This window comes from Leucopleurus acutus, assembly GCF_964270905.1.
Source record: "Leucopleurus acutus genome assembly, chromosome: 4".
Taxonomy (NCBI): domain Eukaryota; kingdom Metazoa; phylum Chordata; class Mammalia; order Artiodactyla; family Delphinidae; genus Leucopleurus; species Leucopleurus acutus.
The window spans coordinates 124,105,750-124,118,488 of record NC_139146.1 but is presented as its reverse complement, the minus strand read 5'-3'; the positions used below and the strand labels follow the sequence as shown (position 1 = coordinate 124,118,488).

The 12,739-nt window shown below is 39.6% G+C and overlaps 1 protein-coding gene across 1 annotated transcript; it reads right to left on the bottom strand.

The window, feature by feature from the left end:
* Positions 1 to 832: 832 nt before the first annotated feature.
* On the bottom strand, positions 833 to 8,853 carry FGA (fibrinogen alpha chain). The gene is made up of 6 exons (XM_082838314.1): positions 8,724 to 8,853; positions 6,710 to 6,835; positions 5,731 to 5,914; positions 4,494 to 4,639; positions 2,532 to 3,909; positions 833 to 1,747 (listed from the first exon to the last, which is right to left on the bottom strand). Exons 1-6 carry the CDS (start codon positions 8,775 to 8,777, stop codon positions 1,038 to 1,040), a joined length of 2,598 nt encoding a protein of 865 aa, XP_082694440.1. The 5' UTR covers positions 8,778 to 8,853; the 3' UTR covers positions 833 to 1,037.
* Positions 8,854 to 12,739: the final 3,886 nt, after the last annotated feature.

Below are 12,739 nucleotides of genomic sequence, written 5' to 3'. Positions count from 1 at the left end.
AGGGCAATGTACTGGGATCCCAATATGCTTGGAATATTTTCATACATTTCCAAGGGTAAGTGGCAAGTGGTTCTCACTAGAAGAAAATGTGAGTTAAAAATTGGGGCCAGGAGCTAAGTTCACCAAGATCAAAGATGATCTATTTTTAGATCATATAAAATACTGACCAATGTAAACATGTTGAATTTATGGATATGACATAGATCATATTTAGTGAGATGGTTTCAAGTGAATGTCTTACTTTAATAACAGGTATTACATCACAGGATATACTTTATGATTGGTGAAAATGAAGTCAAATGAATGCTGTGGGGATTTTTTTATTAATGTGTAAGTTCAATGTTTTTGGACTACTTGTAAATATTTAAAAGATTTTAAATTCTTTTTTTTCGTGTATTTTTCTGAAAGAAATTGGTTAGACTCTAGGGAAAAAATTCTATGTGCATTATGGTCTTCATTGGAAGACTTAAGAAGTAGATAGATCTCTATTTCTGTTAGGAAAGAATGCTTCTCCTGCCTTGCTGGATTTGCTTGCCAACAGAAGAGATGAATGTACTTAGTAACGTGTAAATTCCTATACAAAGTCCAGCCAGTGTTCAGTTCAATGATTCGCAACTTAAGATATTGGTTTAAAACCATTCAGGTAGAATGGATGAAATTACTTTTTTACTTTACAATGACCCGATGACTTTGGGTGGTGTGGGAAATGGAGACGTTCTCAGAACTCCACCCTTAAGTGTTGCAGAGAGGACCTTCCACTCAACACCCCCTTCCTGATGTACCGAATGTCCCTTGGTGCATTTTAATAAAAATTTTAAAACCCACAGAGCTATTTTAAAGCTTTAAAGTTCATATATCTTTATTTTATAAAGCACTAATATGTCTCAGTTACATTTAGCTACAGTACAAAGAATAATAAAATAGCACCCGAGAATTTTTAGTAGGCTGTAAAGAATCTTGACTCCTATCTCCTCCTTAATATTTTCTCCTCTTCACTAAACACAAAAACAGAGTGCTCTCACTGCCACTCCTTCAGCCTATTTTGTCCCAAAAGGCCGGATTTTCATGCGAACAGCCCTGAGGGAATAATCCGCACCTCTGAAGGGGACCCAGAGCACTCCGTTCTCAATCTCATAGGGACTGTTGTCCCTGGGGTCATAGGAGCCCCCGGGGTAGTAGATGCCATTGAGATTGGCTGCTTGGCAGTTGTTGTACCACCAGCCTCCTCCGTAGACTTCGGCACAATTGTCTTCCCACTTGTCTGCATCCCTGTCGAAGGTGCTGAAGCGCATGCCAGCATGAGAAGTGTACTCTGTCCCTTCCTCTACAGAACCCTCAATCAGAGCATCACCTGCCGTGCCCTCGTAGGAGGAGACCTGCAGGGCATAGCCTTCTGCCTCAGAGCCTACCCTCCAGTGATATTCTGCATAAGCCCCTTTCCCAGCCCAGTCTTCTAGTTCAACCCGAAGGATGGAGCCTCTCAGGGTTAGTAAGTGGAGGTATTCGTTGCCTAGCCAGAATTCTCCTTCTCCCTTGTCATTTAGGCTGCCGAAACCTTTCTTGTAGTCTTGCCAGGTCCGGTTAAAATTCAGTGAGCCATCCATTCTTTGCTGGATCAAAAGCCATCCTCCCAAACCGGTCTCTTGATCACAATAAACAGAAAAAATCTTACTGGATCCCGGTAGCTTGATATTGAAAATGCCACTTTGGGCACCTGAAGGATGTGTTTGGAGGGCATCATAACAGTCTAAAAAAAAAAATTAAGCTGGTTGGAAGAACTTACTCTCATTTAACTTTACAAAGTTAAATGGCCCAGATTAAATGAAGGCAGATACTGGCTTTCTTTCCCTCCCTCCCTTCCTTCCTTCCTTCCTTCCTTCCTTCCTTCCTTCCTTCCTTCCTTCATTCCTTCCTTCCTTCCTTCCTTCCTTCCTTCCTTCCCTTTATAGAGAAAGGATGTGCTTACACTGGGATGGAACTTATGCAAGTAAGTAGCATTTATACATATACATTGCAAGGGGGATTTTTCTCAATGAATTTGGAACTTCACTTGCACATCCTGATTAATGGCAAGTAACCAGCAAAGATATCTAAGCATCATTTAATACTAATATCACTTGTTTCTAACCTGATCTCAATGTCAACTGAGACACACACTAAAAATATGATTAATCAGTTGAGTGACAATTTCCAATGGCACACATTTTGAATGGTAAAAGAATTTGGTTAAACAAATTTTAAATTGAGTTCCAGAGGGATTCATTCATTCATTCATTTAACATGTATTTATTGAGTGCTGACTCCACACTGCTAGGCATTTGGGAATACAGAGATGAACATGATAGACAAAGTCCCTGCCCCCATGGAACTTACAGTCTAGCACAAAAAAATAAGCAAAAACCTGTAATTTCAATAAAGCATGATAGAGGGCTAAGAAAGAAGTAAAAGGTGCTATGGGAGACATATTGTAAGAGTAATGAACTTAGTCTAGGGGGTCATGGAAGGCTTCCCCAAAGGAGAAGTGCGGATACCTCTGGCAGGGCGAGTTTTAGCATGGCCTCTCTTGGTGGCATGTGTTCCTTTGAAGCCAAGATCCTCTTCACTTCCAGCCTCATCTGCCATTTTATAGCCCTTGCTTTCAAACGTGGAGCCTCCTCTGTTGATAGTCATGCTACTGCTTGCAAACTCTTTGCCATGACTTGAAGTTTTACTACTGGAAGAGACCTCAGGTAGGCGGAGGTGGTGAGAGCTGATATCCCCTAAGTCTGAGCCCATAGAATGGATCTTACTGTCAAGCTCTTTAAACGTAGAGGAGAAAAAACCATCATTGTGCCTATGAAAGAAATCATCTAGGTTACCCCTGCCAGACAACTGCAAGTCTAAATCTGTGTCAGTACAGTCAGAGCCATCTTCGGAGTTTACCACTTCTTTGGTCGTTTCTGTGCGACCATCGGCATGTTTAATAGTCCTTGTGACGATTTTAGAGCATGAACGATGAGTGGTGGCTGTGTGACCAGAGGTCTTCTCACTACCAATCAGAAGCTCTTTATCTCCTTTAGTAGTGACCAGTTTACCTGTGTGAAGCTCTTTCTTTGTCCCTGGACTTACATTTCTTGACACCTCTTCAAATGTGCCCCAGTCTGGGTTGGAAGGCCTGATGTTCCCATGCCCTGAGCTATCTGTCCTAGAACTTGTAGACACAGAACTTCCAGAGTTCCAAGTGCCAACACCTCCAGGCTCAGGGCGTCCAGTGTTCCAAGTGCCAGCACTTCCGGGATCAGGATGGCCAGTGTTCCACGTGCCAGCACTTCCGGGATCAGGATGGCCAGTGTTCCACGTGCCAGCACTTCCGGGCTCAGGGCGTCCAATGTTCCAAGTGCCAGCGCTGCCGGGATCAGGATGGCCAGTGTTCCACGTGCCAGCACTTCCGGGATCAGGGCGTCCAGTGTTCCAAGTGCCAGCGCTTCCGGGATCAGGATGGCCAGTGTTCCACGTGCCAGAACCTCCAGGTCCATAGATCCCAGGGTTCACATTTCCAATACTACTAGTTGCAGGCCTCCTGGGGCTTTCTGATGCTGATCCTGTTCCATGAGATGCAGAGTCTCCTCTGGCTTGCCCATCTGCACCAAACCTCTCTAACTCCATTTTCATCTGCTGCGTTTCCAGCAGTGCCTTCCAGTCTGGAGGGGCCTCCTGAAGCTGGCTCTTGAACTCTCTGGGAATCGGGCCTGGAACTGGCCTCATTTTTATCAGTGGTAAATATTGACTGTCTCTAGAGGGAAGTAAGTCTATGGCAGTAACCTGTTCAAGTTTCTTCTGCTGATCTTTATAGTCCTCCAGATCTACTTTATGTTCTAAAGCCCTACTGCATGACCCTTTGCAAGATCGGATCTTAATATCAATGTCCACCTAGAGGGGGAGGGGAAGATAAAGAAAAAAGGTAGCTATAATAAACTAGGTCTATTGAGTTCTTAGTAGTTAATTTAATTTTTGGAAACTGGTTTCATTTCTTTGACTTGGAGACCTACCAACCAATACTTCATTTATGTAGTATCCTCAGTGAAAGAGAGGTTGGGTATTCTAAGGCTGGTCAGGATAAGCAATAGGAGCATCTGGATTTATCTTAGAATAGATCAAGAGTGAAGTGCTATTCCCTCTGAAAGGAGACACTGATGATGTGATCCTCTGTGAGACTGAGGCTGAAGACAGAGACACAGTGATGTTGGGGACAAGCAGGGGCTGGAATAAGACGCAAGGACTGAGTTTTTGCTTTTGAACTTTACCATTTTACGTGCCCTTGGAAATTTTACTTACTAGCACTGAGATTTTTTCTTCATCTGTAGAGTGGGGGAAATAATACTTACTTTGTAGGTAGATGATGGCTATAACACATTGCTTTACATAGAGTAGGCATTTAATGAATGACTATTGCCTTCCTTTCCCTGCTATTCAAAAACAAAGAAATCTGGGGTCAGAGCCACATAATTACTCACCTCCAGTCGTTTCATATCTATCAGCTGATCCCTGACATTTTTCTGAAGAAGGTGGATATGCTGTACTTGTTCTATAACTTTGCGCTTCAGGATCTCAATTCTGCTTCTCAGATCTTCTGACACTTGGCTAAATGTATTTTCATTGTCTGAAATAGCAAATATGGGTACTGAAGTAGCTGCTGAGTGATTTGCTTGTAATAGCCAGCAAAAGAAGGAAATTTGCTTATGGATATTCCCCATTTTACTTCTATAATAGTTTGGACATTTAATTTGGGATTTCTAAATCTATTAGGCGTCTGATATTTGGACAATATCCTTCAGTCATCCATGGATATCACTTAAGATGCCTTATTAGTAATCCAAATAAATGCAGAAGACAAGAACTCTGAAATTTTAAAGGCATAATTGAGATAAAATAATCAGTTTGATTACATTCCAATTATTTCATTATATCCTTAATGAAGGGACGTGAATATATTCTTGGATTTTCTTACTGAAAAGGTTTTCTTCACAGTTATAGATTTGAAATTGTTCCTAAGCTTTTTTTAGGTCAACAAGATCATGCGCTTGCCAGTTGCTCTTGCACCATCAACTTTAAATTAGCCATGTGCCTCCCAAGGATATAAAGAGTCAAGGCAAGGTTTCGGGAGCTGAGGCCTTACTAAGCTCACTGCCCATGTCCAGAGTGAGTCCAGAGTTTCCTAGTCCTAATGAGACTTAGTCCTAGACCTATGAGAAAGAGACAACATGGCTCTATATTTTAAACAAAACAAAACAAAACAAAGCAAAACACTTCATAATAAGCTAGGTGGAGTCTGTGGGTTGCACTCCCAGCCCCACCACATGATAGCTTTGTGCCTTTGGCCTTTGAGAAAGTCCCCTGACCTCTCAGTTTCCTCCTTTGTTAGACAGAAACAGAAGTATCTCAAAAGTTTGGGCTCATCTTATTTTCCATGTATACTCTTAAAAAAGATCACACTTAAATTCTAGTCTTTGGTCCAAAATGCTGACTTACTTTGTGACCTTAAAGCAATTTTAAACCAACCTCCTTTACATGATATAAATAACAAAAACAAGCCCCTTCCTTAAAATTCAGGGATATCATAAAGGTATATTTTTCTGCATAAAGTACTTTGGAATAAAATCACAGTTGTAATACGGAGACATCATATCTACTTCTGATTTTTGTTGTTTTGGTTGTGTGCTATAAAGTCAAAGCACTAACTGTAATACTTACTCTTAGAATTGGCAAAATCCCCTCTCAAAATATCGATTATGTTCCTGGTCAATGTGTTAGAGTCCTTATTGTTCTTCTGATAATCAAATAGTGAATTTTTTAGTTTATTTATTCTGTTTGTAAAATCTTGATTGACTTCATCAATCAATCCTTTCATCCTGCAGCCAGAAGGGCATTTGTAGTTCTGGAATGAAGAGGAAAAATTACATTAAGAGTCTATCTCTTGGAAACAGACATATGGGTGCCAAGCAGGAGGGAGGGTCGGGGGGGAGGATTGGGAGTTTGGGATTAGCAGATGCAAACTAGTATATGTAGGATGGATAAACAGCAGGGTCCTACTGTATAGCCCAGGGAACTATATTCAATATCCTGGGATAAACCATAATGGAAAAGGATATGAAAAAGAATATATATATATGTATATATATATATAAAACTGAGTCACTTTGCTATACACTAGAAATTAACACAACATTGTAAATCAACTATATTCAATAAAATTTTTAAAAATAAAATTAATAAAAGAGTCTATCCCTCTGATCCAGTATAAATTTGAAGGTTTCTATGAGCCCCCACTTCTCCCCTCCCCAGTCTCTTCAGATCATCTCTTGACCTAAACGTAGTTTAAGAGGGCTAGTCAGAGATCTTAAAGAAATTCTGGAATGGGGGTCCACTTAACCATAAATTAGAACCCATGAAATCCAGAGGTCGTAATACTCAGGTTCCTAGTATTTGCCTGAACGTACAGCTAAAATCCAATCTGTTAATCCCACCAATGACCCAGAGTCTCAGAGGTAATATAAACAGTGCTCTCAGGACTAAGTTCCTTTCCATCTGTCTTCTTTAATTTGATATGTAAGAAGCTATTAGATTATTTCCCACTGGACAAGTTTTTTGTGACCTAAAGTATCAGCCTGTGTGAGCTGCCAGCAGCACAGCAAAGGACCGTCCTGCTCCACTCCCTGTGCCCACGGCTCACCCAGTCTTCATCAGAGCAGAAGGGCCAGTCCGACTCTTTGCAGGCAGACTGCTGTTTTTCCACGAGCCTTGGGCCACGCACACCTCCTCCTTCAGCGAGAAATTCACCTTCACTGGGATCTGCCGCCTTTAAGGATTCATAAACACACAAAAGAGAGGTCTTTAAGCAGATAAGGAGGAGATGCTGGCATGCCTGTAAATCCCAAGCAAGGGATCCAAGGGGCTCTGCAAGTTTCAGGTTTCTTATCTTTGGAATGAAAATCCTAATGCCTATTTCGTGGAGTTGTGAGATTAAAGGAGATGAGTGTACAAATCTCAACTGTGTTCTACACTAAACAAGCATTTAATAAATGTTAGGAGCTTTAAAGGATCCATTATAAAAGGAAAATTATTTGAATCAACAAGCTTACTTAAAACTGCCTTTACATTTTCATTCATGTCTGGAGATAGAAAAATAATGGAAAAACTCAGTTCTTTCTCCTCTAACTCTGTTTTAGTAGGAAAAAACCTACACCATCTTAGCTTAAGGTCTGTCTCTCCTTCAAGTATCTACCACAATGACCTTATGGGTCTATAATTTGAACAAGTATATACAAGGACACAAATGTAGCCAATTCAGACTTAGAAATGCTTTTTTGGGTTACTCACATAATAATTTATTTTTATTTGAAATGAAAAAAAGAACACTGAGAGCAAAAAAATATAAAAAGATCCATGAAAGATACTTTTTTTGGAACACCTTATAATTAGAAATACAGATTTTTTAAAAAAAAATTCTGTTGTGATCAAGTGAAATAAGATATATAGATATTCTTCCAACAAGATGTTATATCCTAAGAAATCAATGTTGGTTTTAGGTTTTAGCTATTTTTATTTTGTACCACCAAGTTACAAGGATTTTTATGACTATCAATCTCAGTAGTTTATTCTTATAATTAGTTAACATTTTCTGTCTCATTCAAAAAAATACCCCAATAATAGTAATATTAACTCAAGCAATCAAGAACAACTTATTTAAGTGAACAAGTACAATCTTTTCATCTAAGAAATAAAATCATAAATTCTAACATACATTGGAAAAAGTGTAAAAACAGGCAAAAATTAAATATTTATACCAATAAGGGAGAAATAAATGAAACATGCATTATGCAAAGTATAACCTTAACAAATGATGTTAGTCTTGTTTCCCATAAAAATGTTTACTTATTATTTGTATAAGGGAGAAAATTATGTTAGAAACACTCTTTAGTTTCTTCTGCTCTGGTATTAGGGTTTATGAGCAATAAAGGAAAAGAAATAAAACAGAATAATTCACAGTCTGGAAGTAACTGAGATTTTGGAACATATTTACCATGTTTTTATAAGATAGAAGTTGAAAAATCTTGTTGAATGAAGTTTCTCTTCTTTTGCATAGGTCTCTGGAGTCAAACTTTAGGAATTATTGCAATATTTGTAATTATCTTAAAAGAATACAATTGCTTCCAAAACACGTATTGCCTATCAATTAATCTCTTCCAATTTTGCGATGTAATATGTTTTCAAAGATAACTAATTTGCTTTTTATTTGTCTTAAAGAAATACAAAAACAACCTTTCAGCAAAGCTACATTAAACCACTGTTCTGCTTATTATGGACAAATAGCAATAAAATAATAACTAGGTTAAAAACTCTTATCATAAGAATGATCTGTTCTGTTAACTAGCAATCCCAAGGCTTTACAGCAACAAAGATGGCAAAAATTTCTTCTCTTTGAAAAAATCCAATGTAAGACCAAGCTATAGGTGTCCAAGATTCCCCTGTGAATTTATACACTTTGGTCCCATTAAGTCTCCCTCTAAGGGTGATATTACCCTGTATTCTTGAGGTGTCAAGCCCATCTAGGGACTTGCCTCCACTGGCTACAGCTTATAAAGCTAACAGTGTGTGAGGACGTACACATGGCTGACTCAGACCTGCAAGCTCTTTGTGGAATAAACACCAGAGAGAAAGAGAAGAGGAAATAAAGAAGGCCATACCTGAACTGCGCCCATCACACTCAGGACCAGGAAGAGGACCCTCACAGAATCCATCTCTGCCGTGGGTGGGGCTGGCTCAAGAGGAGCACTCCAGCTGAAAGAAAGGAGAACTGCCTCCACGCCGAGTTTCCATCCCATTTAAGTCTGCAGGAGGTCTGATTAATCATTATCTTTGTCCCGTTGACACAGTCAACATGCACCCTGCATCCCTTGCTCCTTCTGTAAAGTTGGTGTCCCAGAAGTTCTTGCTCAATTCCCTAAGCTTGTTTGCTTCAGATAAGCTGTTGCAAAGGTAGCCCAGTTCGTGGAAGATCCCACATTCCAGGAACAGGGTGACTTTGGGAATGCAAAGGGGAACATGGGAGGACCTATCTCTACTCGAGTACTTGAAAGAATATAGAGGGTGGTGGAGGCAGGCTAGCTGTAGCCCACCAGCAGAGATCTAACAACTGAGATTTCACTTTATGCAGGAATTATGGTTGGTTGATCTGACTTTTGACTGACTGTGGTGATGAGCTGATCCTGAAGGCCTTCGATAAGCTTCCTCTATCCAGAATGGTTAAAACAAGCAGCCCCTGGAGCCAACCATTCTAGGTTCATACTTCCAGCTACACCATTTCCCAGCTCCGCTTTTGGACAAATTACTTTACTTCTTTATACCCCAGATTCCTCATTTTTAAAGTGGGGATAGTAATAACCTATCACACATGTTTTTATGAAGAATAAATGAGTTAATCCTTGTAAAGCCCTCAGATTGCCACATATCCAAAGGTACAGAAACTGGAAGGAAATAGTATTTTCATGGCACTTTATGTTCTCCAATAACAATTATTATTTCTTTCCAGTTTCTGTACCTTTGGACATACTAATTTATTTTCCCCGATTTTCATCTCCATATCAAATTTTCTTGTCTAAGAGTTGTCAGATTTAGCAAATAAAAAACCAGGATGCCTAGTTAAATTTGAACGTCAGATAAACAGCAAATATATTTTAGTGTCAGTTTGTCCCATGCAATATTCAGATGTATTCATACTAAAAATGTGTTGCTGTTGTTTATCTGAAATGCATATTTAACTGGGCATCCTGTAATATGACTGCCAATCCTACCTTGTCTCAAATGTTGCTTCCTATGTGAAGCCAATCCTGATCATAGTATAACAGCCAAAATTTATCGAGTGTTTACGAAGTGCTGGGGACTTTGTTGGACACTTTACATAGTACCTGATTTCATGTCTCCAATTGAAAGCAATCTCTTGTTCTTTCATATTTCCTTAGACCATGTACCACTCATGACATTTATTACTGCAGGAACATTGTCCGTTTCTTCCACTAGATCATAAACTTGAGAACTGACATGTTTTAATGGTCTTTATATTCTCCCCAAAAGGTGTGGGGCTTCATTGAGCAAGAAAGCATGAGCGGGTTCCACTGTTGTGAAATTGAGCCCTGTCTCAGGCTCTTCGGGCATGTGAAGCTTGCTGTAAATGGGTGAGAGCCCTGGTACAAGGCAGCACCCTCCTACACTGCTTGCTCCATGGAAGGTTCTTTGTCTGATCAAGCTCACCTCTGATGTGGCTTTTTTGAAGCAGCTTCAGGGCTCAGAGAGAACCCTAGAGTCTTATCCAGGTTATGAAGGGCAATGACTCCATGGAAAGCTGGGTTACATTTGTCCACAGTGGTTGAACTAGCAAAATGCCAGGAATGTATAGGATCTGAGACTGACTTCCCCAGATGTTTTCCTCTGCCCACAAGAAGTGCCTTTCTTAGGGGTAAACATGGTATATGGAAGAAGTTCCCAGACAGTAATCTGGTGAGTTTCAGTTGACTTGGCTGGACATAATCTGAGTTATGAGTTATGAGTTATGAGTTATGAGTTATGAGTTATGAGTAAGTTAACAGAAACCAGTGTGACTGAATGCCAGCACTCTGGTGCCATGTCTGGGCTTTTCCAAGGTACCACCTGTGGCACCATCCTTGCTGTTCCATGGCTCCTTCAAGTATCTGCGTGTCTCACTCCTTTACTTCATCCAGGGCTCTGCCCAGATAGCACCTCTTCAGAAATGCTTCCTTTGACCACCCAACCTGAGTTGGTTTTCACTCATTTTACTTTATCACTACTGGACAGTATATATGGGAAAGTTATTTATTTTTTGTCTCTTCCACACTAAGTTTCCTGAAGCCGAGGCACACTGTCTAGTACAATGCCAGGCATAGGGTAAGTACCAGTAAGTATTTGTTGGAGTGATGGAAGGCTGTAACAGTGGCAGCACAGTGTGGTGGAAGGACAGTGGGCTTTGTAGAGAGTGAGATCTGCATACCAGCTGAGTGACATGGACAAATAAAATTCTCTGAACCAGCTTGTTTGTCTGTAAGATGGAGATGACAATAATTATCTTGCAGTGTAGAGATGACAATATTTATCTTGAAGTGTTGTGAGGATTACATAAAATGTGACACTATGTAACATGTTCGACATACACATTACAAGCTCCAGAAATGGCTCCTAGAATGTTCCAATGTCCCTAAATAAAAAGTTCCTATGTTATCTCTCCAGTGCCACAATTCCCTAACCAGTCACCTTTGGGGCTCTCTTTGGGCCCGGCACTGCAGGAATGAGCACCAGGCTGGGCTCTTTACCTCACAAGCAAGCCTTATTATCAGCTATGGAGAAGTAGGTTTTGTTTAGACAGAAAGCCATGCAGGTGAATAGGCAACAAATAATGCAAGGAATATCATTTTTTTATTGAGGTATAGTTGATGAACAATATTATATAAGTTTCAGGTATACAACATAGTGATTCACAATTTTTAAAGATTATAGTTCATTTACACTTATTATAAAATATTGGCTATATTCCTGTGTTGTACAATATATAAGAGTATCATTGTTTAAAAGCATGTGACAATAAGTATAACTTTACAAGTGTAAAAGTGGGAAAAAATTAAGAAATTTCCAGTTTCTTAGACCAAAACCACTGTGTATTGCATTTTTCCCACAGATGACTATATCCTATTTTCCTTAGCTCTAATGAGAGGAATGTTTCATTCATTTATCCTTTGAAATTAATATAATTTCTCACAAATTATAAGTATTTAAACTCAGGGATTCACATATTTGTTATGCCATCACATCAGGCAGCACTGGAATAGATTTTATTTGTATGATGTATAATGTATGTAAAAAGAATAGAAATTCTATAGTTGTAATTATGTTTCACTTTTAAACTGTACCTGCACACCAACATTTATACATGAGAGTAAAATACAGATCCAGTCATTTAAATATTTGCCACTGTGTAAGCATAACTTTAAAATACAAGCAAAATAGGGCTTCCCTGGTGGCGCAGCGGTTGAGAGTCCGCCTGCCGATGCAGGGGACACGGGTTCGTGCCCCGGTCCGGGAAGATCCCACATGCCATGGAGTGGCTGGGCCCGTGAGCCATGGCCGCTGAGCCTGCGCGCCCGGAGCCTGAGCTCCGCAACGGGAGAGGCCACAACAGTGAGAGGCCCGCGTACCGCAAAAAACAAACAAACCCCAAAACAATAAAATACAAGCAAAACAAAATAAAATAAAACAATCCTCAGCTTTCTTTTGAATGGGGTATTTGTCCTTCTGGGGGCTACATCCCAGGAAAGTAAAAGAACTTCCCTTTCTTTACCAATTTATTTTAAATGTACTGAATTCTGAGGACAGTTCACTTATTCATTCGTTTGACTATAACAAACGTTTATTGTATGTCTACTATTTGTCAGTCTTGCATGCCGTGTTCTTGAGATAGAAAGGCAAATAATGTATAGACTTGTACATTTAAGTTGCTTACAATTGGGGAGCAAATAAATACATGTGCAGCTAAGAAGTTAAACCATATAAAATTGCCATTTTTGTAGATCAAAATGATGAATGTATGCAATTTCATATGGTTTAATCTGATATAAAACAATGAAAAAAATTCCATGAGGTAAGTTCAAAGTACTTTTAGAGCACAGAGTAGAGGCTGAAATATTGTTTCTGCATT